Here is a 25,994-nt window from a genome sequence, read left to right as displayed (position 1 = left end):
GCTGCCCACCGGCATGGCCGGGCTGGGGAGGGGGCGGCAGGGCCAGGCCGGGGCCAGCCCAGAAGCCCCCGCGCTGCCGCCAGAGCCCCCACGACCCTCCGGTGTTGCCGACAACACGACCACAAGACACGCACACGCACACCCCCACCCACCCAGACCAACCACCGCCGCGGTCCCCCCTGCCCTCGCCACCGACCCCGGGCCCGCTCCTCCTTGGGCGGGGGTCTCTGCCCACCGCTGGCCCAGTGAGCGCCCACCCCGGCCGGCGGGGCCTGGGGGCCCCGGGCCGCGCTGGCCGCAGCCCCCCCCAACCCCCCCACCCGGCTCACAGGAGAACAAGGCTGGGGTTGCGCAGCTGCTGGTAGATGTGCAGGAGCTTCTCTGCCGTCGCAGCCCCCTCCTCACCGAGGGGTGGCTGGTCCCGCAGGGTCTGCGCCTCCTTCAGCAGCATCTGCGCAAGGGAGACAGAGTTGGGGATGCAGGTTGGCTCAGGGTGGGGGGTCCCCATGGCACACACCCCAGGGGAAGAGGACAGGGGCGTCCTGATGGCAGGGACCCCAGGGGAAGGGGATGGGAGGGGGGTCCCAACAGCAGCGACCCCAGTGGAAGGGGAAGGGCAGGAGTCCCAACAGCAGGCACACCAGGGGAAGGGGACCGGGGGGTTCCTGATGGCAGGCACCCCAGGGGAAGGGGATGGGAGGGGGGTCCCAACAGCAGCGACCCCAGTGGAAGGGGAAGGGCAGGAGTCCCAACACCAGGCACACCAGGGGAAGGGGACCGGGGGGTTCCTGATGGCAGGCACCCCAGGGGAAGGAGACGGGGGGGTCCTGATGGCACACACCCCAGGGGAAGGAGACGGGGGGGTCCTGATGGCACACACCCCAGGGGAAGGGAATAGAGGGGGTCCCCATGGCACACACCCCAGGAGAAGGGGACCGGGGGGATGGTCCTGATGACAGGCACCCCAGGGGAAGGGGATGGGGGGAATGATCCTGACAGCAGGCACCCCTCACCCCCAGCTCGCTCACCTCGTGGTTGGCCTGGATCTGGCGCAGGTACTGCATGCGGAGGTCAGGCGGCCCCGAGCCCTGTGCCGCCTGCTCCAGCACCAGCGCCTGCGGGGAGGAGAGCTCAGCTGCTGAGGGCACCGGGGGGCTGTGGCAGCCCCCAGCCCCACGGGGCCTGCACCACGGCAGGGCTCCCTGGGCCTCCTGTGGCTCCACAGCCCAAATGCCCAGAGCTGAGGCTTGGGAAGGGAGCGAGATCCCCGATGGTCCCCTCCCCATCCCTGCCAGGGATGTCTCCTACGTGGGGGTGCTAGAGAATCCCCCAGCTGCCTCCCCACCAGGGTTTGGGCTTCCTTCAGCCCCCTGTTCCAGCTGAGCGTACCTGGATGCGCCGGACGACAGCGTGGTGCATCCTGCACATGTCTGCCAGGGACGGGCTCTCCATCAGGATCTCCACAGCCTGGATGGGGCCAGCGGGGCTCAGGTCGTTCATGGCCACCTGCAACAGCGAGCACGTCCTCACTGCAGGGGAGGGGGTGAGGCGGCCCTGGGACCCCCCCACAGGCACAGGGCTCCCTGAGCAGCTCTCTTCCTCATCCCCACTGCCTGCACCCCCCCAAGCCCTCACTCTCCAGCCCGGCAGGGGCCAGCTCAGCTCAGTAATAGTGCTGCCAGGGTCCGTGGGACCCCCCTCACTCAACCTCTGCCCCCAGCCCAGACCCGGTGGCCACCAGAGCCTTCAGTCCTGAGCAGGAGCGTCGGCAGAGCTGGTACCACAGCTGGGACAGCAGCTGTGGGTCTCAGCTGGGGATGAGAGGGTGACCATTCCCCGGTGGGACACAGGCTGCCACCCCAGCAGATTTAATCCTGGAGGCTTAACCCAAGGAGAATTAACGCTGTGGCTAATCACGCTGGTGATATTAGTGCCTTCAAGCGTGATCCAACCCGCGCGAGGTCGCTGCCAGCACACGCCGCGTGGCCCTTGGTGCGGGGTCAGTCGGGACAGCAGCAATTGGGGTTCCTCCTCTGTGCTCAGAGGGGGATCTTTGCTTTACAGGGAGATGAACTGCAGCACATCAGATTTACACCCCCAGCCCAGCAGCAGTCTCCCCTCGTATTACAGCCAGTCAAACTGGTGAGGAAAGCCCATTTCACCCCCCCTCCAACCAAGCCCGACACCAGGTCGGGGCATGGTGAGTGCCTGAGGTTGTTGCAAGAGCTGGGCAGGAGCTGGGATACCGCTCTGCTTGGAAAAGCCACAGCAATGAGCACCCAGAAGGATCCTGGGGGCCAGTGAAGGGACGCTGGGAGGGGAGAGGGATCTGCCTTTGCGCTCACAAGGCCAGCCTGCCACGCAGGGACACAGCAGCGGGGACATGGGAACGTCTGGGGGACACACAACCCAACAGGGAGAGGGAAGGAAGCGGCTACGGCCTTTGAGAAATCAATGGTGTGGACACAGAGGGTTGGCAACACAGCCCACCCAGCCCCACAGTGCAGGCAGTGTGAGCAGGCTCCACGCAGCACCCCAGCATCCCCAGCCCCACAGCCTGGGGTCGGCACAGCAAGGTCATAGGTCACCCAGCTCCCTGGCACGAGCGAGGGGCTGCGGGACGGAGCCCAGGAGAGGTGTGGGTTGGTTTGTCTCTGCAGGGCTAACCCATTCCTTGCCTCTCGGACAAGCAGCTGCACTTGGCCTCCATCCGGCGCCGCGCCGCGCACCGACGTCACCTCCTCGCTGCTCAGCGCCTCGGCCCCGGCGTTCTCAGCCAGCAGCCAGCGCAGCGTGGCACAGCTCAGCGGCACGTCTGGGCATGGAAAGGAGAGAGAGAGGAGCCTGTCACACCGATGATGCCATCCTGGTGACACAGGACAGGGCAGCACACACACCTCTGCAGCCCCCCCAAAGCCAGGGCAGACAGGGAGGCCATTCTCCTCCCTGCAGAGACAGGCTGAGCTTGGACGTGCCACACGCTGGCACACAAGCAGACACACACTGTGCAGGGTCACACAGCAGCTGGTGACTTTTTACACTGTGATGGTGTCACCCCAGCCTCTCCCAGGACAGCCACAAGCCCCTCTCCCCAGGGAGCCCCCCCAGAGACACTCCTCCACAGCAACCCACCTGAGCTGGAGGTTTTCAGTGCGTTTTTCAGCAGCTCTGAGGACACCCTGATGGACGCTGCCGACGGAGGCAGGTTTCCCTCTCCTGGGAGATCTGGCAGCTCGCTGGCTTTCCCCCCCTCAGGCTCAGTCTGCTCCCGGGACACTTTGAGGAAGGTCTCGACAGGGTCTGGGGGGGCAGCTGCTGGCGCAGAGGCATCAGGCCTGGGGGGGCCGCTCTCGAAACGGAGGCACTGGAGGATGTCGATGGTGCGTTCGCTGAGGGGCAGGCAGATCCCCTCCCTGTCCGGGGAGAGGATGGGCGAGTCGTCTGGCAGGAAATCATCCAGGGCATCGGAGTCATCGGAGCCACTGCCCAAAATATCCCGTAAACTGTAGTAGAGGGCACAGGAGATGGTCAGAGGCAGGTCCAGCTTGGTGTCCGAGGCAGAACCGAGGGGCAGCGTCAGCTCCCGTTTGTTCCCGGGGAGGAGCTGGTCGATGGGGAAGGTGAAGGTGGTGGCCGAATCCACAGATTCCTCCTCTAAGGCACAGGGACTGGCCAGGAGCTGAACACAGAGGGTCCAGCCCTCCTCCAGGCTGTACTCGCTGCAGTTTTCCAGCAGGCAGGAGATGGTGACGGTATCTTGGAGCAGGAGGCAGCTCCAGTTGGCAGTGACAGTACAAGCAATGGGCTTCTGGCCTTCCTGGCTGGACAGCAAAGCCGCGCTCACGTTCATCACCTGGTTGAGGCTGGCCAGGGCTCGGTTCTTCTGGTCCACAGCCTTCTTCAGGAAGGAAACTCTGGAAGAAGAAAGCCCCAGCACTGGAACAGTGGGAGGGACAGCAGCTGGGACACTGGGTCAGCGCCAGGACGGGGGCCAGCGCCGAAGGCTGCTGCGTGAAGAGCACTGTGCCACCGCAGCAGATGAGCCGAGCAGCCCCCAGTGCCCTGAGCCACCCCGGGAACCCCCCAACTCCCTCCCCAAGGCAGCCAGGATCCACGCTGCCTGTGGAGCTGCTCTGCTCACCAGCCCCCCCCACCAGCTGAGCTGACCCTGAGGAACAGCTCCAGCCAGACAGACCCCAGGAAACCCCCCGCTGTGAGAAGATGGGGGGACCCCTCCGTGCCCCCTCCCTGCAGACAGACAGCCGTGGAGGCCATAGGCACGTGCCTGCCCTGCCAGTTACTGCAGACTTGGCAGGCGCGGCGCCTGGCACCCTGCCTCTCCCACCTTCTGCCGCCGAGGCTGTAAACACCAGCCCGCCCGCAGAGCCGGAGGCAGCTGCGCCCAGGGGAGGGGGGCAGCAGGCAGGGCTGCCCTAAACCACTATTTTTATCCTATTGAGGCCTGGGGGGGGTTGGGGGGGGGGATTGTTCCCAGCCAGGCTCCTGCACTCCAGAAGGGTAAACTTTGGAGTGGTTACTGCCAAAGTCCTCACGGCCAAGACACAGAACCCCAGGCTGGTGAAGCTGGCAGCTTGCAGAGCAAGAGCAGGAGCACACGACGCCCAGCCCGTTACCTCTCCGAGGTGTTGCCTATCCCAGACAGCAGCTCCTTAATCCTCCGGCCGATCTCAGCAGGCGTCAGCCCCACGTCATCGTCCTCGGGGCTGCACAAGTCACAGGTCATGAGGCGGCCTTTGGCAGACAAGGCCAGCAGCTCCGATTCACCTGCGGGCAGAGACGGGGACAGGTCAGGCAACGAGGGGGGGCTGGGAAGCAGGCTGGGAAGGCAGCTGGGAAAGCAGCTGAGGCTTCCCTAATGGCTGGGTGGGGAGGGGGGTGCATGGGGATGGGGAGCACAGGATGGTATTGCCAGCCCCAGGAAGGTGGGGGCTGGAGGGATTGCCTCTGTCTGCAGAGGGGTGTGACGGAGACAGGACACAGACCATGACAGCACACCCACCTCACACGCAGCTCCCCGAGAAGGGAAGTGCTCTCCCAACTTCTCCCCATCCTGCCTGTCCTGTCCCCCATGGCTCCCACTTGCCGACAGCCCCACCGCCCCAGCCATGCTTCCCGGAGCTGGTCGCCCCCCAAGCCAAGGCCAGCGGCAGCTGGGGGAGGCGCCGCGGGTCGGGGGGGCTGCGGGGCCCTGGGAGCCAGCACTGCCATGCAGGGACCTCGGCAGCGAGAGGCATGCAGCGAGCTCTGCGGGCAGCGAGCGGGGCTGGGCGCGGGCAGGGCTGCCTCACCTGGGTGCCCCAGGACCCCTCCTCACTCACCTGCCTGAGCCCACCCCACCTGCTCCTGGTGCTGCCCCATGTGAGGGGCTCAGCTGTGGCTACGAGGGACCCCCACCACCCACCCACCCACCTACACAGAGTGTTGGCCTTGTTCTCCACTCCCAAGGGCGAGTGCTGCACCGTGCGCCCAGGCCATGGTCAGGCACCACATGTTGCCCTCACCAGAGAGGGGAGGGAGCACCCAAAGCTGGAGAGCCCGGCAGGCTCCGAGCAGCCACGCAGGAGGCCCTGGCCCAGGCAGCAGCACACCTGAACCCCCTTTTCAGGGTGAGCTTTGTCCCAGGTTACTCAGGGCTCCCTGTAGGCTGCCCTCCCCGTGCGGGGAGCCCAAGGTGGGGACAGGCAGGGCTGGTGCCAGCACCCCGTGGGAACCTGCGACGCCGAGCGGAGAGGAACCGCGGACCAGGAAGGGAAGAGCCGGAGCTGCCAGCACGCCTCGCGTTCAGCCCGAGTCGGCATGCTCCACAGAGACGACTTACAAAAACGAGGGGAGTCAACAAGAACGGATGGAGGACGGAGCCCAATCTGGACTGTAAGGAGGGGTGGAGCCGTACGGGCCGGAATAAGGCAGCTATCCTGCCCCGCTCCACCCCAGACCCAGCGCACGCCCCGCTGCCGGCAGTACCTTCTGACGCCCGAGAAGACAAGGAAAGAGCCACAACGCTACAGATACTTAAACTGGCCGGAGACAGGACGGGAGGCAGGACGCCGGCGAAGCTCTCCGCGTCCTCGGGGTCGGAGGAATCGCCGCCCCAGTCCAGGTCGACGGCAGAGATGTCCGAGTGTGTGCTGTAATACATCCGGCTGCCGCTGCCGCAGGCGGCGCAGAGAATGGGCCCACGCAAGTAGTACTCCCTGAGCTCCGGCACCGTCGCCTCCTCCCTCTGATCTGCCTTGACAGCCACCATCTTGCCGTAGTGGCCCACGGCCACCACGCAGTCACAGCCGGCGTCTCCAAAGAGCTGCTCGTCCTCGGCATCCTCCGCCCCCCTCCGCTCCGTTCTCAAGGCCCCGATGAAGACGATGGGCTCTTCTAAATGATGGAGGATCTTCACGGGGGGGTCTTGGTTTGAAACGTCATGGCAGCCGTCGACAGCCGGCGATGAGCTGAGGGACTTCAAGGGCACAGAGCAGAGCTGTCCATCCGGGAAGCCGCAGAGGATCATAGGAGACTCCAGCATGGCAGCGTCGATCCCAAAGAGCAGGCTGAAGAGGGGCTCTTCCAGCACGAAGCCCCCCGAACACCACAGCCCCTCCCCAGACCCCACGGTGCCTGGGGAGGACGCGCAGCACAGGACGGGCAGGAAGCGGGAGGGTGGGCTGTCCCCCTCCTCCCCGGGCTGGGGGCCGGGGCAGAAGCCCACCTCGCTGACCTGCCGGTACGGGGGACTCTCCTCCCCGGGGCGCGGCAGCTCGTGCAGTCTCATCCACCACTTGCCCTGGGCCTGGGACAGGGTGATGACGAAGTTGTTGAGCAGCGTGAACATGCAGAGGCTGGAGTCTGGGAAGATACAGGCATCCGAATCCACGGGGAAGACGCCGGAAGGGCAATTGCTTTCTTGGCCGTCGCCATCCGTCTGCTCCATTAACCTTCAAGCAAACAGGGAGGAGCCCTCAGCCAAGGCGTGAGGCGAAGCCAGCGCTTCCCTTGGCCGCCTCTTACCCCGGCCCTTGGAAACAAGCTCCCTGCAGCACAGCTTTTGGCACCTGCTGCCAGAGCGACTAGCCAGAGAGCCAGAGCTTCCCACCGCCTCACCCTTCCCGTGCCTGCCGGGGTGATGGGCAGTGGTGGAAGCCCGACACGTTCACCCCGGCCATGAGAAGGGGCCCCAGGATGCCAGGGTCTGACAGCATGGTGCTGGCTCAGGTCCCTGCTGTCACCTGTGGGGTGACAGCCAGCTCACCTGCCCTGCTGCTCCAGTGAGACGCTGTAAATGCCACTGTGGGCGCAGAGGATGTAGAGCTGCCGGGGCTGGGGCAGCAGCTCCACGTGCCACACTTGGTCCGGGCATCGGTACACAGCCTGGGGAGGGGGGCACACAGAGCAGAAAGCAACATCACCTTCTTGCAGCACCCAGCAGGGGGGTGGGCAGGGGGCCTGCTCAGTGAGGGGGCTGCTCAGCGCAGGGGGGGAGAGCTGAGGGAACCACAGTGCCCACCCTGCCAGCTGGGCAGGGCTGGTGTGGGGTGTGCAGTGAGAAACCACCGGCTGGGTGATGCTCCCCCTCTCAGGGGTAACCCCAAGGCAGCTGCAAACCCAAAAGGGTTATTCCCTGCAAACAGAGGTTATTAGTGGGTTTGAGGAATCAATCTACCCCCCTGGGCAGTGCTGGGATCCAGCTGGGTGTTCCCAGGCCAGGGGCAGAGCAGTGGGGGGGGTTGCAGGCAGCCTGTCGCTCCCGCTCCCCCTCAGGGAAGGAAAAGAGGGATCAGAAAGCCTGTACACGATCTCCTTTGCTGAGCAGGAGCAGGGTGTAGGAGGCAGATCCTGATCTTGCAGCGCTGGCTTTCTTAGAAATGATAATAAGGAGCAAATGAAACCCAGGAGCCGCGCAGAGCCGCACACGCCGGCTGCTGTTAGTCACAGCAGAGACAATAGCAAAGCCCTTTGTCGCTGGGAAAGGAGAGAGACGTCACTTTGCTCAGGGAGGAGGGGGTGTGGGGGGGAAAAAAGCCTTTCTAGTTGAATTAACTGTTTGTCTCGCGAGTTTAGGAGAGGGGCCAGACAGCAGCACCCCCCTCCCCACCCAGAAAGGGCCTGGGAGCTGGGTAAAAAGGGGGGTGAGGGGTGCTCTGAACTCCACAGATGGGGAAACCCTGAAACTCTGCACAGGGCAGCCAGCAAAGGGGCCCACAAGCAGTGTCCCTGCCACCTTCCCCCATCCCAGAATGCCATCCCTGCGGGATGCCAGCCCCAGAGAGCCCTCCCAGCATGCGATGGAGGGGGGGACACACATGCAGAATGAAGCCCCCTGCCCTGCTCACCTTCAGCACCTTCCCCTCCTGGTCGTAGACGTAGACGAACTCGCTGCCGTTGGAGAGGTAGATCTCGTTCTCGTGGCACAGCACCCGGGGCTTGCCGGCCACCAGCCCCCCCACCGGGCAGCAGAACCCGGCCAGGTAATCCACCCTGTGGCCCACGTGAGCCATGGTGCAGGGGGGCGGGGGGGGGGCGGGCACGGTGCCGGCCTAGGGGTGCGGGGTCGGGGGTCAGCCCGGCTGGGGGAGCGCCTGGGACCCCACTTGAGAGTGGGCTGAGCCTGCTCCCCCCCCTAAAAGGGCTGCTGACAGCCACAGCCCCGCAGCCTCCCAGCCACAAATGAGTCCTCCCCATCAGCCCCAGACCCCCGACCTTCTCCTCAGACCCCCCCATCAGCCCCAGACCCCCGACCTTGTCCCCAGACCCCCCATCAGCCCTAGGACCCCGACCTCGCCATCAGACCCCCGACCTCGCCCCACAGCCCCAGAACCCCCCATCACGCCCAGACCCCCACCATGAGCCCCAGAGCCCCCACCTCACCCCACAGGCCCAGCCCACCCCCGCAGCCCCAGACGCCCACCTCAACCCACAGCCCCCCCCCCCCCCCATCAGCCCCCTCCCTCAACCCCAGGCCCAGCCCCCCCCCCATCCCTCCCCACGCCGCGATCTCTCCACCACCCCCTAGCTCCGCCCATGGCCCCACGGCCCAGCTCACTGCCCCCTCCCCACTGCCCCCCACCATCACCTCCCGGTGGGGCTGCGGGTACCGGGCGGGGGGCGCGGGCGGCTCCGCTTTACGGCTGCGCGGCCGCCGCCGCAATGGGCGGGGAGTTTGCGACAGGCCGTAAAGCCGCGATGGGCGGGCCCGGGCTGGAACCCGGGGGTCGGTAGGGGGGGGGGGGGGGGGGGTCGGTACCGGGGGAAGGGGAGGGGGTACGCGGCATCCCCACCCCGGGGGCGCTGGGGGCGCAGAGAGGGACGAGGCGATGCTGGCTGTAGCGGCTTTATTGATGGGGAGCGGGGGCCGGACCCCCCTGGGGGCTGAGGCCTGTCCCGGCTGCGGCCCCCCCCGCTCCCCCCCCAGCCCCGCTGCTCCCCCGGTGCGGGCACGACCCACTCTCCGCGCCGGGCCGGCCTCCGCCCGCCCCCGGGGGCGGTGACTGGGGCGTGGCGGGGCTACTGCGGGGCGGCAGGGGGTCTTTGGGGGGGCCTGGGCGGCCCCCGGCGGTGCGGGGGGACTGCGGGGCCTCGGGCCCGGCTGAGCTGGTCCACGGAGGCCTCGGCCTCGGCGAAGCGTGCGGACAGCCGCGCCAGCTGCTCCTTCAGGGCGCTGAAGTCCCGGTACAGATCGTCCAGAGCCCCTGACAGCGACCGAATCCTGCACGAGGGGTGTGAGGATGCGGGATCCCTGCCAAAGCCATCCCCCCTCACCCCCCTTCCCCGGGGTGTGTGTGGGGGGGTGGGTGGGCAGCGCCGGTCTCTGCACCCCCCTCACCTCCCGTAGTCAGGCAGCACAGTCTGGTGGTCGAAGAGCAGCAGGTTCCTCATCTGGGAGGTGATGGCAAACTTCCAGTTGTCCAGCACCAGCGTCAGGTTGGCGCAGCCCCTCAGTGCTGCCCCCTCGGCTGTGGGGACCCGAGGGGACGGCTGGCTGGAGCGGGACCCGGAGCAGCCCCAGGAGCCCGGCTGCAGGCAGCCCCTCGGGCTCTGCTCCCCTCAGGCTGGGAAGCTCTGGCCCCTGCCATTACCAGAGCGCTGGGAAAGGTCCCGAGCGGTGGGGCTGACCTACCGTCCGCTCTGTCATCCCACGCCGGCGGCCGTCGCTTCAGCTTGGCGGCACCACCCAGGGCAGCGAGGAGCAGGATGGGGAGAAGCCGAGACATGGCGCTGCCAGGGGAGAGCGCCAGGACACCGGGACCCCGAGCAGGAGGATCCCGAGGCCGGGTGGCTGCGGGGTGTGGATTCCCCGAGGCTCAGGCAGGTGGGAACCCGGGGCCCTTTCTGCCTCCTACCTGCGCTGAGGCCCTGGCCGGTGGGGACGCGGCAGCCGCTCGCCGGGCTGGGCTCCGCAGCTCTGGCTTCACGCAGCTCCTGCCTTCCCTTTTCAAGGCGCTGCTCTGGCGCGGGGCCCGGCCGCACGCTGCTCCGGTGCTGATTGCAAACAGACCGCAGCAGAGCCGCGGGCAGGGGGCCGGGATGCCGAATTCCCGGGGATGGGGCCCAGCAGGTCCCCGCTCCCCGTTGGGAGAGCATCGCGTCGCGACCGTGGCATGGGGGTTGGCACAGCCCCTGCCCGGGAACAGAGCGCAGGAGGCACGGTGCTGGCTGTCGTTTCAGGTGCTCTTTATTCAACGCTACTGGCAGCGCCGGGGCAGGCACCGCACCCCCCTGCAGCCCCCAAACACCAACAAACCCAGGGGAAAAGCAAACCGCAGCCCGGGAGCCCCGCGGCGAGGCCGGGCGGCCGCTCCGGGGATGCCGACGGGGACGAAAAGCCTTTCGGGGGAGCGCTCCCAGCAGCAGCGAGGGGCAGGGAGGCTGTCAGGCACGGGGTGCCGCTGTCCCTGCTGTGCTGTGTCCCCTCCATGACACAAGCAGAGGAGCCCTGTCTGCCTGGCAGTGCAGGACGGGGCGTCACGCCTCCCCCCCCATGATGAGAGGGGTACGGGGCAGTGCTGGACCCGGTGCCCCAGGGTGCCTGCTCCACCCCCCATCCCCAGCCGGGGTGTAAAGGGGAGAGCACAGCAGGAGCCCTGGCTCCAGCTGGGATGAAAGCGGGAAGGGGCTGGCTCTCTTGGGATCACCACAGCCCACAGCAGGGGTGGTGGGTGCCTGAGGTACACCCCTTTCCCCCACACAGCCTTCCCAAGCCACACTGCTCCCTGGTGACGTGGTGCATGGGCAGGACACCCAGACACCCACCCCACCGCCCAGCGCCCGCTGCCGAAACCTGTGAGAGGGAGCGAGCGGCGCTCGGCACCGTGGGAGCGGTGCCAAGGCAGGAGCTGGCACACTGTCACCCCCTCACCCCGTGCCAAGGGGGCCTGTCCTGCTCCGGGAGCGCTGCCAATGCGCAGGGCCCAGCCTGGCAGAGCTGCTGCCTGGCCCGGCGCCGGCGGCTGCTCACGCTGCCTGTGCCGTTTAGCCCAAAAGCTGTTGGCACCCGGGGGTCCGGGTGGTTGTGACCCACACAGGGGAAAAGGGGAGCAAAGCTGCAGGGAGGGAGATGCCGCAGCTTTGGGGGGAAGGGCAGGGAGTGGGTCACAGCCCCCCCAGTGCTCACCCAGGTGGAGGTAGGGATGGGGGGAAAGGAGGGCACAGCCCAGCCCCACTGCACAAAAGCTGAGATCAAGCATTGGGTTCCCAGGCTGGGAAGGCAAAGCCACGGCACCCGGCTGCAACTAACAGGGGCTGCCACCCTGGAAGGGAGCAAGGAATAACCAGGAAGGGCTGGAGCCACCCTCAGCCCAGCTCTGCACCCCGGGGAAGGGGGCTGCCGGAGGGGGGGGGAAGCGGAAGGGAGGATGGGGAGGGGGCAAGCACCACTCCTGCTGCTCGAGGGTTTGTTTGCTCCGTGTTGGGTGTGTGCCAGCGTGGTTAGGTCCTGGGCAGGCTGCACATCTCGCAGTGGTCCGTGCCAGGCTGGTTCATGAAGGTGCAGTGCTGGCAGGCCCACATGGCCGCTGAGGCGGCGTGCGTCGAGCCGCCCATGGCACCGTACTCCTGCAGTCCTGAGAGCTGCACCCCGACTGTACCTGTGAGGGGGGGGGAAAAAGCCTGGTCAGAGCTGGGGAAATGCTGGGAACAGGCAGGGCCCTGCCTAAACCCAGAGCAAGTTTCCTGTCCCAAAACAAGCAGGAGCCTCCCTGTCACCCTCCCCACCAAGCCTGGCATCCCGTGGGGGTTCCCAGGCAGGGGCAGATCTCTGCATCCCTCCAAACCACAGGCTCCCCTCCCCAAAAAAGCCCCTTTCTTACTGCAGAGCTGCTCGATCGTCGCCCACTGCTCTGATTTTTTCCAGGTCTGCGCGAGCTCCTCGTTCTTGGTCCTCACAGCTTCCAGCAACAAGCTGATGCTGTCCTGGGAACCATAAGAGAGGAAACAGGCATTGGACAACTCCTCAAGTGCAGAAGCACCTCCCTGCCCTCCTCCTCCACCAGATCTGCAGGTCAGAGCCGCTACCCCCTTCTAATATCCCTCTGCTCCCACTCAAGACACCCAAATGCCTCCTCTTACCCTGCTTTAAACCTGGCTGCACCCAACCACCTCCCTGCCCTATGTGGGACAGCACTGCCAGCTGCACCCCACTCCCAGGGATACAAACTTGCCACATCAAAGCACACCAGCACCCAGCCTGATCTCCATCTGCCCAGGGCCAGCCTGGCTGCCCCCCTGCACCCCCCCCCCTACTCCTCGGCGCCCTCGCAGCCTCTGGCAAACACCGGGCTGTGCTGGCCAGCCTGTTGCTTTATGCTTGGGAAGCTCCAGCGGTGCAGATGTGAACCAGGAGCCTGGGAAGCCGCCAAGCTGCCGGTGCCCGGCCAAGAGAGGCAGAACCGCGCACAGCCAGGAAGTCGTTGGCCTTACTGAGATCTGGGGGCTCTGAGGTCGTTATCACTGCACCAGGAATTTCTGATTCTTGGATATTTTTTAGAAATAAAGTGTTTCCAGTTCTCAGACCTACAGCCAAGTTGGCTCTGTCTGGTCTGAGCCCGTGGCTGCCACCCCCTCGCTGCGCTGAGCAGCGCTGTGAGAGCTTGGTCAGCTTGTGGGGGGCTTTGGTTTCACTTTTTAAACCCTCCTCGCAGCAGCTCAGCCAGGAAGCTGAGGTGATGGGCAGCTGCATGCCCTGCCCTGTGCAGGCACCCAGCCAGGGGACGTGCCCGGGGCTGGGATGTGACCTCTTTGTCCCCACTACGTACCCGCAGAGGCATGACCTCGTTCGTGACCAGGAAGAGGAGCAGATGGAAATCGGAAATGATGTCTAGGAAAACGGAGGAAGTATTTTGGGACAGGTACGTGGCCAAGCTGTGGAAGTCCTAGAGAGAGAGGGGAAAGTAATAAATAGAAGTCGCTTCCCCACCACCTGGTGACTTCGTTTTCCTATTCGGCTCCAGTAACAGCTGCTGTGACATTCCTGTGTCTCAGGCATCGGCTGGGATGTGCAGGGACCTTCCCAAATCCAGAGCCCCCACTGGCTGAGCTGCACCTCCAGACTCCCAAGAAAAGGATCTCTGGGTCTGTGCTAGCTCTCCTCCCCTCCCCTTACACCTGAACGACCCCAGGCCCAGGAGATGCCAACCGGAGGCCGACCTCTCCCACTCCTCCCACAGAGCCACAAGGGGCAGCGCTCCTTCCTTTGGGATGATTTTTGGAGGAAATCCTTGGCATCTTTGGTGCTGCCTCCTCGGAGAAAGGAGCTGGTGTTGTTTTAAAGCAGCCAGAGCTTTCTGCACACTGGCAACATCCAGCAAGGGCCTTGAGCCATTGGGCAGCTCAACGCTACAGGCCTCCAGCATGGAAAGGTCTCTGTGCTTTAACAACCAGTCCAGGAAGGGAAGGCAGTGCTCTCAAGGCTGAAGCAACAACCCTCATCCTGCTCCTATCAGCAGGGAGAAGCAGGTCCCTTGCTGACACCATGGGGCTGGAGCATCCCCCCAACACCCCCAGCTAATTTGGTGCTGTCTGGGAGCTGAGGAACCCTGACCCCCATCCCTGAGCAGGCAGGTGGCCAGCGGAGCAGCATGCAGATGCCAAGTGCTCCTTACCTGAGTTTCTCCCAGCACGTCGCGGTTCTCGATGGGGAATGGGCTCTGAGAAATAGAAAACGTGTAGACTGGATCCTTAGGGAAAGTGGTGGTGATCTGAAAAGCCAAGGAAGGACGATCAGAGCGCTGACAGCGGGACAGGCAAGTGGGATACTGGAAGAGAAGCTCCTGGTAGGCAACAGCAGCCACAGCTACACCCCAGAGCTCAGCCAGGAAGACAGCAGAGATTCCAGCCGGGATCTGCTGACAGCTTTTAACATTTAAAGGGATACTCCCCATCTGCACACCCCACAGCTCCCAGCAATTGCTTCTAAGGAAGCTGGAGGGCGACATGCTGAGCTGGGTCCTGATGAGCACAGTGTGATGCTGTGACCAGCTTCCCTCTCTGTGAAGGTCACTGGGACTCAGCTGATGCTGGGGTGTCACCTCAGTGCCCCCCATGGTCCAGCTGAGGACCGTCTTGCTCTGTGTGGGGCTGGAATGGCAGCCAAGGAAACCCTTTTGTACCCCATGGATGGGGTCAGCTGTGCTCTGGGTGCCATGGGGATGGGAATGGGGAGATGCAGTGCTGTGCCCCTACTCCTGAGCTCACAAGCCCATGCTTAGGGCAGAGTGTGACATTTAAACCAGTCCTAATTCTTGGGAGTTCAGAGTTTTGGTGTCAGGGACCAGACACCAGGCCCTGTAGGCGAGACCCTTTGGGAGCAGCACCCAAATACCTGCTGGGACAGCATCAACTGGATCAATGCCTGTCTGCTCTGGGATGGGGGGGGGTGTAGGTTAAAAAAAGAGAGAGACAAACCATGATGCTTCTGAACCACGGCTTTCCAGGCTGCTCCTACACGCCTGCTCCATCAGTCTGCTTTCATCTTAATCACCCCCCAGGTAGCCAGGAAGCAGATGCCTTTACTACTTGAGTAATAAATATGCTGCAGCGCTGCTGACCGGCACCGGGGCGTCTGAGGGTGCAGCACAACAGGCCTGTTGTTCCCAGACACGAGTGTGGCTCTGATAAGTGATACACAGAGCCCGTAACCGGGGAAGGAGGATGGAGAAGCCTCCTGGCTGCCAGCTCCCCCGCGGGACACTGCCTGTGCCAGGGGCAGCTGGAGCAGACCAGTTGCTCCGGGTGGATTTTAATCGTTCCTGGCACCGCCTCTAACTCCAGCAATATCATCTGTCATCTGAATTATTTGCTTTCCTGCTTTCCACGCTGCAACAGTTTCCTTTCGAGCCAAAGGGCAGAGCCATGAGTGCCCCGGTGCCTGGCAGCGCTCCGGCCGAGCCACGCTGTGCCATGAAATCCCTCCTCCATGGAAAAAAAAAAACCTTCCTGTACAACCAACCTGCTCTGCTGAGTCACTAAAAGGAGCTGGATTCTTAATTGCTGCTAAGAGACAGACAACTGGAGCTCTCTAATTAGCTCCCCGTGAGGCAGTGCCCGGCGCATGTATCCGTGGGGCCGGCTGCGTTCCCTGCTGGGTGGCTCCGTGCCAGTTTGGAGCTGTGGTACAGACACCAGGCAGTGCCTTGTGTGTTCCTGGCACCAGGCTGATCCCAAGGAGCACGGCAGTTACCCCAGCACGCACCAAGTGCTGTGCCCAAAACGCCTGGCAGCAGAGGGCAAAGGAGAAAGGATGGAAATCCATCCCATTGCATCGCCTCCAGTGGGAATGGTAAAGGTGGGGTAAGAGCTCCATTCTGCCCTGTCTCTGGTGGGAAGCAGCGAGGAGCAGCGGATACTCACGTCGATGATGAGGTACTCGACCGGGAGCGGGCGAGCCAGCTGTGTGATCTCGTTGCCAAACTTGTCGATGTCCTGAAGGAGAGAGAGTCTTGTTATTCCTGAGCGTGGCAGCGGGGTCAAGCCCATGGGATCCTGCCCTGGAGATGGGGATCCTCAGCTCTGGCAGGTCACTGAGGGTGTAGAAAAGAACCTGGGTGCTGGAGAGTGGCCTGACACCCCGTAGGTCTATGGGGCCAGAGATCTCTCTAGCTCCATGAGCCTTCTGCTTCCTCATCAGCCAAAGGAACATGTGATCACCAACCACCTCACTCTTCTCTGCCTCAGCCATCGCCACCAGAGAGGCACCGGCACGACAGTGTAAATGCCATGTAAGGAGCAGCCCTGTCTTACCAGGGAGGGACAGCAGCACATCTGCTTCCTCAGCCCCAGCAAACCCGACTTCCAGCACAGCCAGCCACGTGCCTCTCATCCAGCTCCCTCCTGGGAACGGGAGAGCCAGGCCCTCTCATTCCCAGACCTGCAGAGCCAGCGTATCGCGACGCGGAAACTTGTTTGGCTTCGCCAGACGAATGGAAGGTAAAGTTTAATTACAGAGAGAAAGGGCCAGCATATGTTCATTAATCACAAAATGACAATTAGACCTGATTTACGTCAAACACGCCGAGTTCAAACACGGCCCCAGAAATAAATTCATGAGAACTGACACTTTTCATTAAAGATTCTCTAAGAGGGGGTTGTATTTTCTACCTAAATCATCACTTAACATGTTATAAATCATCCACTGAGCCCTGTATAAATCACACGCCCGTAGTTTCCAGGCAGGGACCTTATACTGAAGTTTTAGGTTTACTGAGCTCTCTGGAGACCCAGGGGCTGGAGGCAGACCCAGAGCCGCCGGCTCCATCACCCTAACACCTTGCTGGTGTGGGAGAGCTCAGTGAGAGGGGTTACCAATCTATGTTCCTTGGACAGAACCACTGAGCTCCGGGCTGAGCTGTCCAGGGCTCTGACACCCTCCTCTCCTGAGCGGTATTTCCTCCCAAAGCACAGCCACTCCCCTGCTATCAGCATTTCTGGGTTACGCTGCTGTTTACACAGCACAAATATGTGGGGTGGCAGCCAGCGCCCCGGCTCTCACGCTCTGCTCTCCCGCTACACCCAGGCGGATATCGCCTGAGCAGGCTCCAGCACGCTGCTCCCCTCCAGGCATCAACACCCCCCAACCCCTCCTCTCCTCACCACAAGCCCCCTCCCCAAGCATCTTTCATCTTTAGGAACTCTTCCCTTCAATAAACCTCCCCCCACCAACCCCATGTCTCTACTTTCCAGTCTTTGAAGCTCCTTTTAAAAGCAAATCCGATAAGGATCTTTTTCTCCCTCCAATGTGACAGGTTGTTGGCTCCCATGGTTATTTCAGCAACTGGTGGCTCAGGGCCTCGGATCTCCCCGGCTCTGACAGGAGCAGGAGGAGCCTTGGAGCCTTTGCAGGGAGATCACAGGACCTGAAGGTTAACCTGCTTCCAGATCTCAGCGACACGGCAGGAATCGGGAGCTCAATCCAATCAAGACCCAATCGGCTTTCCCAAAACACACACAATCCTGCCCCTGCAAGAAAGAACCTGCAACAACTCACACGTAATTAGCCCATCTGGAATTCGTTTTCAAATCTAATTAAGTTCTAATATGCAGAAACATTTTTCCAGCACCTGTTTGCTTTAATCTCTGCCTCTGGGGATTTCCATGTTAAAGGCTGCCTTCTTTTCCACTGCATGCTGCCCAGCCCACCAAAACATGCACAAGACCATCACTACCCAACAAGGAGCCTCACTCCCCCCTCCCCAAGGGCATGTCCCAACCTGGCCCTTTCCCAGAGAAAACAGCCCCCCAAAACGCTGGCACTCTTCTCACCAGCCCCCCGTATGCTGTTTTATTAGGTAATTACATTTTAAAGGCCTTAATAAACATCAGGCTGGGGGGAAAGATATCTTCATCCTCATCCTGGTCCCAGCAGTGTCTCTTGGCATGTTTCTGCTGCAGCCCTGGAGCCTGAGACTCCCCAAACCAGCAGCAACTGCTGCAGAAGGGGCTGGGAAGGGGTTAACGAAGGCACCTGCACAAAAATCGCCTGGAGGATCTGGACCATGAATCATCCCAAGGACAGCAGCAACTGGAGATTACATCAGGGGACAAGAGCCTTCCTGATGGAAGCCATCCCCACCTCCCTTCTGAGGCAAAAGCTGCACAGGGATGAGGTCAAACAGGGGAAAGGATGGATGCATCCCCAGGGAGCGCGGCCGCCTCGCACACCTCAGCAGGGTGGCTGCAGCGGGATTGCTGCTGGGTGGCTTGGACATTTCCTAGAGGAAGGAGAGGGGAGCAGCTGGGTGAGGAGGGAGGCTCTGGCTGTGTCCCAGGGCTGGTCAACCACTGGAATCCCACACTGTTAGCATCCCAGGCTGTTGCTGTTGGTATCCCACACTGTTAGTATCCCACCCCATTAGCATCCCATGCCGCTGGCATCCCACAGCACTGGTGTCCCACACCGTTGCCATTGGCATCCCACGCCGCTGGCATGGGTATCCCATGCCATTAAAGTCTTCCTCTCAGGTTCCCTCTCCCCACAGAGCTGAGCAGCTGCCTGTCCCCTCTGCACACTCCTGGAGCCCACCCCTCGTCTTCCCTGTGCTGCTTTCCAAGTGCTGTGCCAGGCAGTCCTGCCCCGTCACACAGACAGAGCAGGGAAAGAAAACACAGTGACCTTCCTAAGAGCAAGGGATGGGGCAGTGGGGGATGAAATCCTTCTCAGGAGACGACTCCTCAGCTAATCAAGCGTCCTCCTCCCCAGAGTGGCTGGGACATCTAAGGCTAAGAAGGCATTTCCAGTCCGACATGAGCCACTGGTAGGAGGCAGCCAGGGGAAATCCTTCACTGTGAGCGAGAACAAAGTGAGGGCTGTGAAGATAATTACAGGACTGGAGCTTCTCCCCTACGAGGACAGGCTGAGTGACCTGGGACTGTTCAGCCTTGAGAGAAGAAGACTGAGTGGGATCTGATCAATGGTTATCAGTATCTGAAGTGTGGGACACAGAGGGAAATGGGCAGCCTCTTCTCAGTGTCTGTGGGGAAAGGACAAGGGGCAATGGGCTCAAGTTGGTGCACAGGGAGTTCTGCACCAATGTGTGGAAGAACTTCTTCCCAGTGAGGGTGAGGGAGCCCTGGGACAGGCTGTCCAGGGGGTGTGGAGTCTCCTTCTCTGGAGATATTCCAGCCCCATCTGGACGCCGACCTGTATGACCTGTCCTAGGGACCCTGCTTTGGCAGAGGGGTTGGACCTGATGATCTCTGGAGGTCCCTTCCAACCCCTACAATTCTGTGATTGTGTTCTTAGTGAAACCAAAATCGATGTGTTTATCTTCTAGAACCAGACAGACAAAGGAGGCTGCTCGAGGGCACGGAATGGAGATGCCCTGCTGATGCCCAGAGGGGCTCTCCCTCTCCCAGGCCGAAACAGGGTGAAGCAGCCCTTGTGCTTACCCCGACCCCTGGGTCTGTGTCCCGACAACAGCGACTCCTTCACGAATTCTGTTGCACTGAACTCACCAAGAAGCCCGTGGGGATTGGAAGTGGCACCGCATCGTGATGCTTCACAGACCCCCAACCCAGGAGGTTAATGGGGGAGGTTCCTTCCTGCCAGGTAACCTCACCTGGAGAGGCATCTATGAGCAAAGTACCCGGCACTCGTGGGCGCTGAAGCCCTCAGCTCCAGCCTCTGTGAGCCAGGAAAGCAGAGGCTGTGCAGAAAGAGGGGTGGCTCCTCCCCACAGCAGGGCTGGGGGCCAACGTAAAGAGAATGGGAAAGAAATACAGACACCACGTGGCTGGAGAAACGCCTCAGCTCCTGAGGCAGGATGATACCAGTGCCATTACTATTCACCTTTCCATGGAAGAAAATCCCACCTACGCTGACACTGACACACCACTGCACCCCAGCTGCAGCCCCACCGGCTTTGGGGACCCCCCTCCCAGCCCCAGCTCCCACTCTGTAAGCACAAAAAGCAGTGCAAAGTGCAGAAAAACAGCTCATTGCCCAACACCAGCTGATCCTGGCACCTCACAGCCCACGTGGTGAAGGTCCCCACACCCTTCCCCTGCCTGGTTCTCATCCAGCACCGATAAACCAGTACGGCTCCTGCCACCCTAACAGGCTCCTCACATGAATACCCTCACACACATGGGAATACAGATATGGACTTTCTCCTCTTCTAGGAACAGCTTCTCTGTCTGAGGGGGAACTCAGCAGCTACCAAAAAAGCTCAGCTCTCTGCCCAAAGCTGGCGTTGGGGGGAACCCCTTCACCCAAGGGTGAAGCTGCTCGGGGGTCCTGCTGTTTCATCAGAGGAAGGGGGGGAGCAGGGTGCAGGACCATGAAGCAGCTGAACTTCACTGCCAGGCTGGGTGCTGGACTCTCTCTCCTCGTGCTGTATTTGACACCACCGTCATCACCGACCCAGTAACTATGAGGTAGCGTCTCCAACCTCAAGCCTCAGAGATTTAATGAGACCCCAAAGATTTTCAAAGCCAGGAGTGACTAAAGCTTTCCCTTGATTTAAGAATGTTCCAAAAGAAAAAAGTTAAGAGATCCTACAGCCAGGCACGCTTCAGGCTGGAGGACAGAGCTGTGCTCAGACCTTCCCCAAGTGCATCATGAGAAAGGCAACTGTGGATAGAGAGGGATGAAATAAGCCCCAGGCTGACCCAGTGAAACCAGCAGTTCATGGAAATTTCCATGGAAGGCCAGAGCCATTGGGTAGCATTCTGTTTATCTCCTTGCTTCAAATTACGACCAGGAGTGAAGACCGTATGGAAACACCCCACACTGGCTTCCTGCTGCTTGGAGCAGGCAGGGTGGCCCACATGTGGGATGCAGACCTACGGGAGGGACCTCCTGCAAGGCTGCACCCCGGCTGTGCCACAGCACCGGCTGCTCCGGAGCGGGACGGCAGCGGCACGCCAGGAGATGAGCTCATCTCCGCATTCGGGGCCAGCCCTTGCACAATGGAGCTCTGCTGTATCTAAAGCTGACCTGGCTTATCAGCTCCTGAGAGCAAGCTGTCCACACTGTGCTACGGAGGAAGCTACAGAGTCCATCTAACCCCTCCTCCCAAGCACTCATACCCAAGAGGTGTTTCTTGTTTCCCAGCCAGGCAGGAGCTCAGCATTCATGGCTGGAGGGGGAAATCAGAATCTCACCAGCTAATTCACCCAGACCAGCGTTTCCCAGTCCCAGGACTGGGGGGTATGTGGGCATTTTGACCAGGTCTGTTTCTGCTGCTCCTTGCAGCCCTCCTTGCTTACCCCACACTCTGGAATGGACAGCTTTAACACAGGCTGAGCGGGCTGAGAGTATCAGGCACAGCCAAGAATGAGATAACTAACCCGGGTGATGGATGGCTAATTAGCTGGCAAGCAGCACCATGAATTAATTCCTCTGTCCTCGCTCACGGGGCACCAACATGCACACATTTGAGAAGCCTCCACAGAGATCCTGTCCCCAACTTCCCAACTTGGCCTTGCAGATACTGGGGGGCTGAGTTTTCCCAGCAACAGCTGTCACAGGAACACCAACAGCCTGTTCATCACCAGCAAACCACTCCAAAAACTGCAGCAGACAGGTTACCAGCAGCAGTCCTTGGAGTAGTTTGGATCTGCTCCAGACACAAGCATCGTACCCCTCACTGCTCCCCAGGACTGGGTTTTGCAGTTTACTGTCCAACCTGCAACCAGCTCCCAGGGCACAGGCAGTAACCCCAGAACCCATGAGGAAAGCCTGGAGAGCACCCTGCTCCTGCCACCTCCTCTTGCATGGACACACACATGGGGCTGCCTCTCCTCTCACTGCAGGAATTACACCATTGGTTGTTGCATCTGCTGCCTGTATGTGTGTTGTAGGGGCAGGAGCATCCCTGGCATCGTGCAGGGATCCTGCTGCTTTCCCTGTGCTGCTTGTGCCATCACACATCGTATGGCTGCACGGTGGAGGACTGGAATGGGCACAAAGTGCAGCAAGCACTGCCAACAAAGAGGAAGGAGGAGGGGGAATTCAGGGCACTTGCTCCTGGAGCTTAGCAGACCCCATTTAGAAGCTGGACAGCCACACTGGGAAGCATAATGGCACGTTTACAAGGGGGAAACTGAGCTCAGGCAGTGACTGCAGGCATGTGGTGAATGGTTACTACTGAAAACAGCTCAGACCTCAAAGCCATCCTTTCCTGAGCCAGCTGTACCCATTTCCAGACACATGGCAGAGCTGTTTCCACAGCTTTCCCCCCCACCTCCATCCCCTTACCTTATAGAACACATCAGGCACATACTGCTCACTGCTGGACTCCTTGGCGTAGCCCAGCTCCGGCGCGTCTCGGCAGGGCAGCAAACACTCATCCCGCACCAGTGCCATGCACTGATTGGAGACTTGGTAGCCCTCAAAGTGGACCTGGTTGTCGGGACCACCTGGAAGAGAAGGGGGCTGGTTAAAAGAATCCCCCTCCCCTAGCAATTTGCTCAGCACAATGCAGGGAGGGAGCTGTGATTCAGAAGAGACACACTGAACATGGCAATGTGAGATGAGACCGCGGCGCTGCCACGTGGGATGTGCTTTTAGGCAAGAAACCTCTGAAATTTGGTGTTTAGTGAGCAATGGGTGTTTGTGTGGAGCCCTGGAAAGTGAGGGCTCTTCCTGGAGATTAAAGGAGGGAAAGATGCTCTCTGGGAAGGCTCCGGACAGCATCACCCTCCCACAGGTACCTTCTCCCTGTTGGAAACAGAACACAGGCTCCCACAAGCCCCTCTCATTTCCAAGGAGCTAATGGCATTGGGTGTATGGAGAAAAAGGAATGTTTCCTCAGCCCATAACGATGGCTCGGTGGAAATCCAATGTGGGAAGTGGAAATTAAGGCCCTGGCTCAACGATAGATCACATGCTCGGTGCTTTAATTTGGCTAATGTAAGCAACATCAGGTCATGTGTCATTAGAGAGCAACTGGAAAGAGAAGATGCAGACCGATGGTAGGAAAACGTTACTATTTCCCAACCTAGGAATTCAGGAGGGGATAGGGATTAATCCATGGAGAAGATTTAAAGGCAAAGTTGATGTGAACGATCCAAATCTATTTATGTGGCACAAAGGGAAGGAACGGAGCTCTTAAATAGAAACCTGATGGGCTGATTGAAGTGAAGAGAACGAAACTATCTGGAACAGCAAAGAGGAAACATTCCCCTTTCCTACCCTTTGATCCCTATAACCTCAATCACTCACTGCTCCAGAACAAACACTCCTAGAAATATAACATCGACCGAGAGATGGGGAGGGCCTGAGCAAAGCCAGCCAGCGTTTCCTCAGCAAAAACACCTTGTTTTTAGCATAAAAACAACAAAACCAAGCCCAAGCCATAAATAAATAATTAAAAATAGAGCAAGCAAGATACACATCTATCTTTAATGAAGGCTGGATGCGGTTAGCAGTCTGGAATGCACGGGCAGCTGTCTGATTGCACTGCGAGCTCCAGACAGCGTTTGCCCTGGAAAAGGCTCCAGGAACACTCACAAAACCTGGGCTCAAGGGAGGCAATGGAATATCCCCCTTGTGGTTTTCCCATGGGATAATGTTTGGAAGTCATGCAGGGGTGGGGTTTGGGGGATTTTGGGTGTTTTGCGGGTTTCTGGGGGTTTTTTTGGGGTGGTTTTTTTCATAATAAGAGGCAGAACGCAGCGTTATCTGCTCCAGGGAGTTTTTAAGTGAACGCACGTGTCCTGCAGCAGAGGGAGAAGAGCAGATTGAACTCCTAACACTACAACACTCCCAGCACACACCAACATCTCCCCTCTCCTGTCCCACCAGCCCTGCAGTGACAGCAGCTGAAGCCAGAGGTGACAAAGCAAAGCATTTTGCAGGCTCCTCTGTTTTATTCAGGCAAACAACAACCAAAAAAAACCCCTATTTCCATGGACAGAAGAGCACGGTGTCCTACGTAAGGGTTTCCCTGACAGCAGCACCAGGGAGATAAAAGTCTCTCTAAAGGTCTCTCCTTTATGCTGAACCAGCCAGAGGAACTGTCAGGATCCAGACTGTCGTGGTTCTGCACCGACACAATTAGGAGCTTAAAGATATGAGAGACTGGAAAATGAGCAATGGGGTTGGATTTTTCCCCCCTGGTTGCAAGCCAAAAAATAATGATGCTTTTGGGATCAGAGAGGGGGACGCTGTGGGGCTGGATCAGGGGGGTAGATGCTGTGGGGCTGGACCAGGGTGGTGGAGGCTGTGGGGCTGAGCTGCCATTAAGTCAGGGGATGGGGTAAGTAACTGTAGAGGAGGTGGCACAAAAAACGGGGCAAGATGCACAAGGAAAAGACAGGAACAACCTTGAACTGAGTTCAAGGGAAAAATCCATGCACACAGGCATCTTGTGCTGCTAAAAATCTGTTTTCTATCCTATGTGCAAATCAGAAGGCCCAATTAGAGGTTTGATACAAAACTTAACGGAGCAAAGGCAGGGAGCCTGACAGCTACTTCTAAAAAAGGCAAAACCCTCTCATTCAATGGGACAGATGGGGACCAGGATGTCTGAATCCTTCTGGCAAGGGCTGCGTATTCTTCTTCTATTAACAAGAGATGTTAATTGACATGTAACAGAGAGAGCTGGGGCGAGCTGAGGCCAGTTTATACCTGTAGCCACAACCGTGACAAACTTGGATCCGAAGTGACCATCTGGAGAAAGGCGACAGATGTTGGGCTGCTGGTTCTGAAAGTTCCCAGCTGTGATGCACTCCTCTGCACTGAGATAATACGTGTCCTGAGGGAAGAGCAGAAACGTCAATAAAAAGAGAGGACAAACCCTCCGTAGCCCAGACCTATTTCCTTGGTCGGCAGCCAAAGAAAACCACCAACACCCCAGGAAAAGAGGCGCTTTCGTGGAACCCTTGCTGCAGAGATTGGGGAAGGAATGCAACGTGTCAGCTCCCCAGCCCCAGCTGTGCTCCTGCCAGAAGGACTCTCTCTCCACCCACCTTTACACACCTTTTTTTTCTCTCTCTTTTACATCACCAGGGCTTCACTTTCCAAATAGGGACATAATCGATTGAGAGTTACAGGAAGCTGAGAAGGTCAAAGCCTGATGACCTAAGCCACGGAGAGCTCAGCCTGTAGGAACACCCTCTGAGTCACTTTTCTCACACCTCGCACCACCCCGTTACCCTTCGCTCCACTCAAACCGGTTCCTCAAAGCAGAGCGGGTGAAGGAGGGCAGGCAGCTCGGCTTCAAACCCCCAGCAAGCTCCTTTTCCTTCACAAGCTTCTCAATCATCAAACCTCAGGCTGGTTTGGGTTGAAGGTCCCTTAGAGCCACCCCTGGTGGCACCCCTGCCATGGGCAAGGACACCCCGCACCAGCCCAGGGTGCTCAAAGTCCCACCCAACCCAGCCTTGAGCCCTGCCAGGGATTCAAGGGCAGCCCCAGCTTCTTGGCACACCCCATACCCGCATCCCACCACCCTCCCCAAGAAGGATTTCTGCCTCCCAGCTTCTCTCCATCACCCTCCTGCAGCTGAAGGCCGTTCCCCTTGGCCTGTCACCCCAAGGCCTTGGCACCAAGCCCTCTCCAGCCTTGAAAAAAAAATCCCCATTTCACACAAATTCCAGCCTGGTGTCACATCCAGCCCTGGCTCAGCGCTCTGCTCGGCACAGCCAGCGTCTGCACGCTGACACCAGCCCCTGGGACCAGCAGCTGTGCTCAGCTGCACACCCAAACCTCACCTTGTTCCTGCTGTACCGAACGGTCCCTTTCCGCGTGTCTTCCGAGACCAGGTCAGTAAATATCCAGCCAACCTATAAAGAAGCACAACAGAGAAAGCTGCTTTAAGAGGAAAACAGAAGAAAAAAAAAAAAAACCAAACATCTCCAAGCCCCAAAACTCAAAGCAGAAGAGAGCTTATCCCTTTTCTCCTAGCAGGACAAGATGTTCTTGGCTCCTCACACAGCCCTGCCTGAAGGAAATGGCTCTCCCAGCTGTGCCGGGCTCATTTGAATCCCATTTCCAGGAGCAACATGCCAGCTGGCCAGCCAGGGGCACCTGCAGCTTTATGTTTCAC

General features: G+C 60.2%; 2 protein-coding genes across 2 annotated transcripts in view; both read right to left on the bottom strand.

The window, feature by feature from the left end:
- Positions 1–313: 313 nt before the first annotated feature.
- On the bottom strand, positions 314–10,403 carry FAAP100 (FA core complex associated protein 100). The gene is given in 12 exon segments (XM_084273391.1): positions 314–451; positions 1,029–1,115; positions 1,390–1,506; positions 2,679–2,815; positions 3,133–3,914; positions 4,635–4,785; positions 5,986–6,950; positions 7,265–7,383; positions 8,346–8,515; positions 8,518–8,549; positions 9,836–9,965; positions 10,130–10,403. Coding segments are annotated over 12 exon segments (2,910 nt in total). The 5' UTR covers positions 10,224–10,403; the 3' UTR covers positions 314–325.
- A 263-nt stretch (positions 10,404–10,666) lies between these two features.
- The window catches only part of NPLOC4 (NPL4 homolog, ubiquitin recognition factor), a 29,348-nt gene continuing 14,020 nt past the window's right edge, over positions 10,667–25,994 (bottom strand). The window contains exons 10-17 of the mRNA XM_084273430.1: positions 25,660–25,731; positions 24,575–24,701; positions 22,202–22,362; positions 15,856–15,927; positions 14,109–14,204; positions 13,263–13,379; positions 12,318–12,420; positions 10,667–12,095 (exon numbers count right to left, since the gene is read on the bottom strand). Of these exons, the coding sequence (XP_084129556.1) occupies positions 11,938–12,095; positions 12,318–12,420; positions 13,263–13,379; positions 14,109–14,204; positions 15,856–15,927; positions 22,202–22,362; positions 24,575–24,701; positions 25,660–25,731 (906 nt within the window). The 3' untranslated portion in view covers positions 10,667–11,937. The remainder of the gene's footprint in view (positions 12,096–12,317; positions 12,421–13,262; positions 13,380–14,108; positions 14,205–15,855; positions 15,928–22,201; positions 22,363–24,574; positions 24,702–25,659; positions 25,732–25,994) is intronic.

This window comes from Gallinula chloropus (assembly GCF_964237585.1).
Source record: "Gallinula chloropus genome assembly, chromosome: 20".
Taxonomy (NCBI): domain Eukaryota; kingdom Metazoa; phylum Chordata; class Aves; order Gruiformes; family Rallidae; genus Gallinula; species Gallinula chloropus.
Note: the sequence above shows the minus strand (reverse complement) of the source record. Positions and strands in the feature narration are given on the sequence as shown.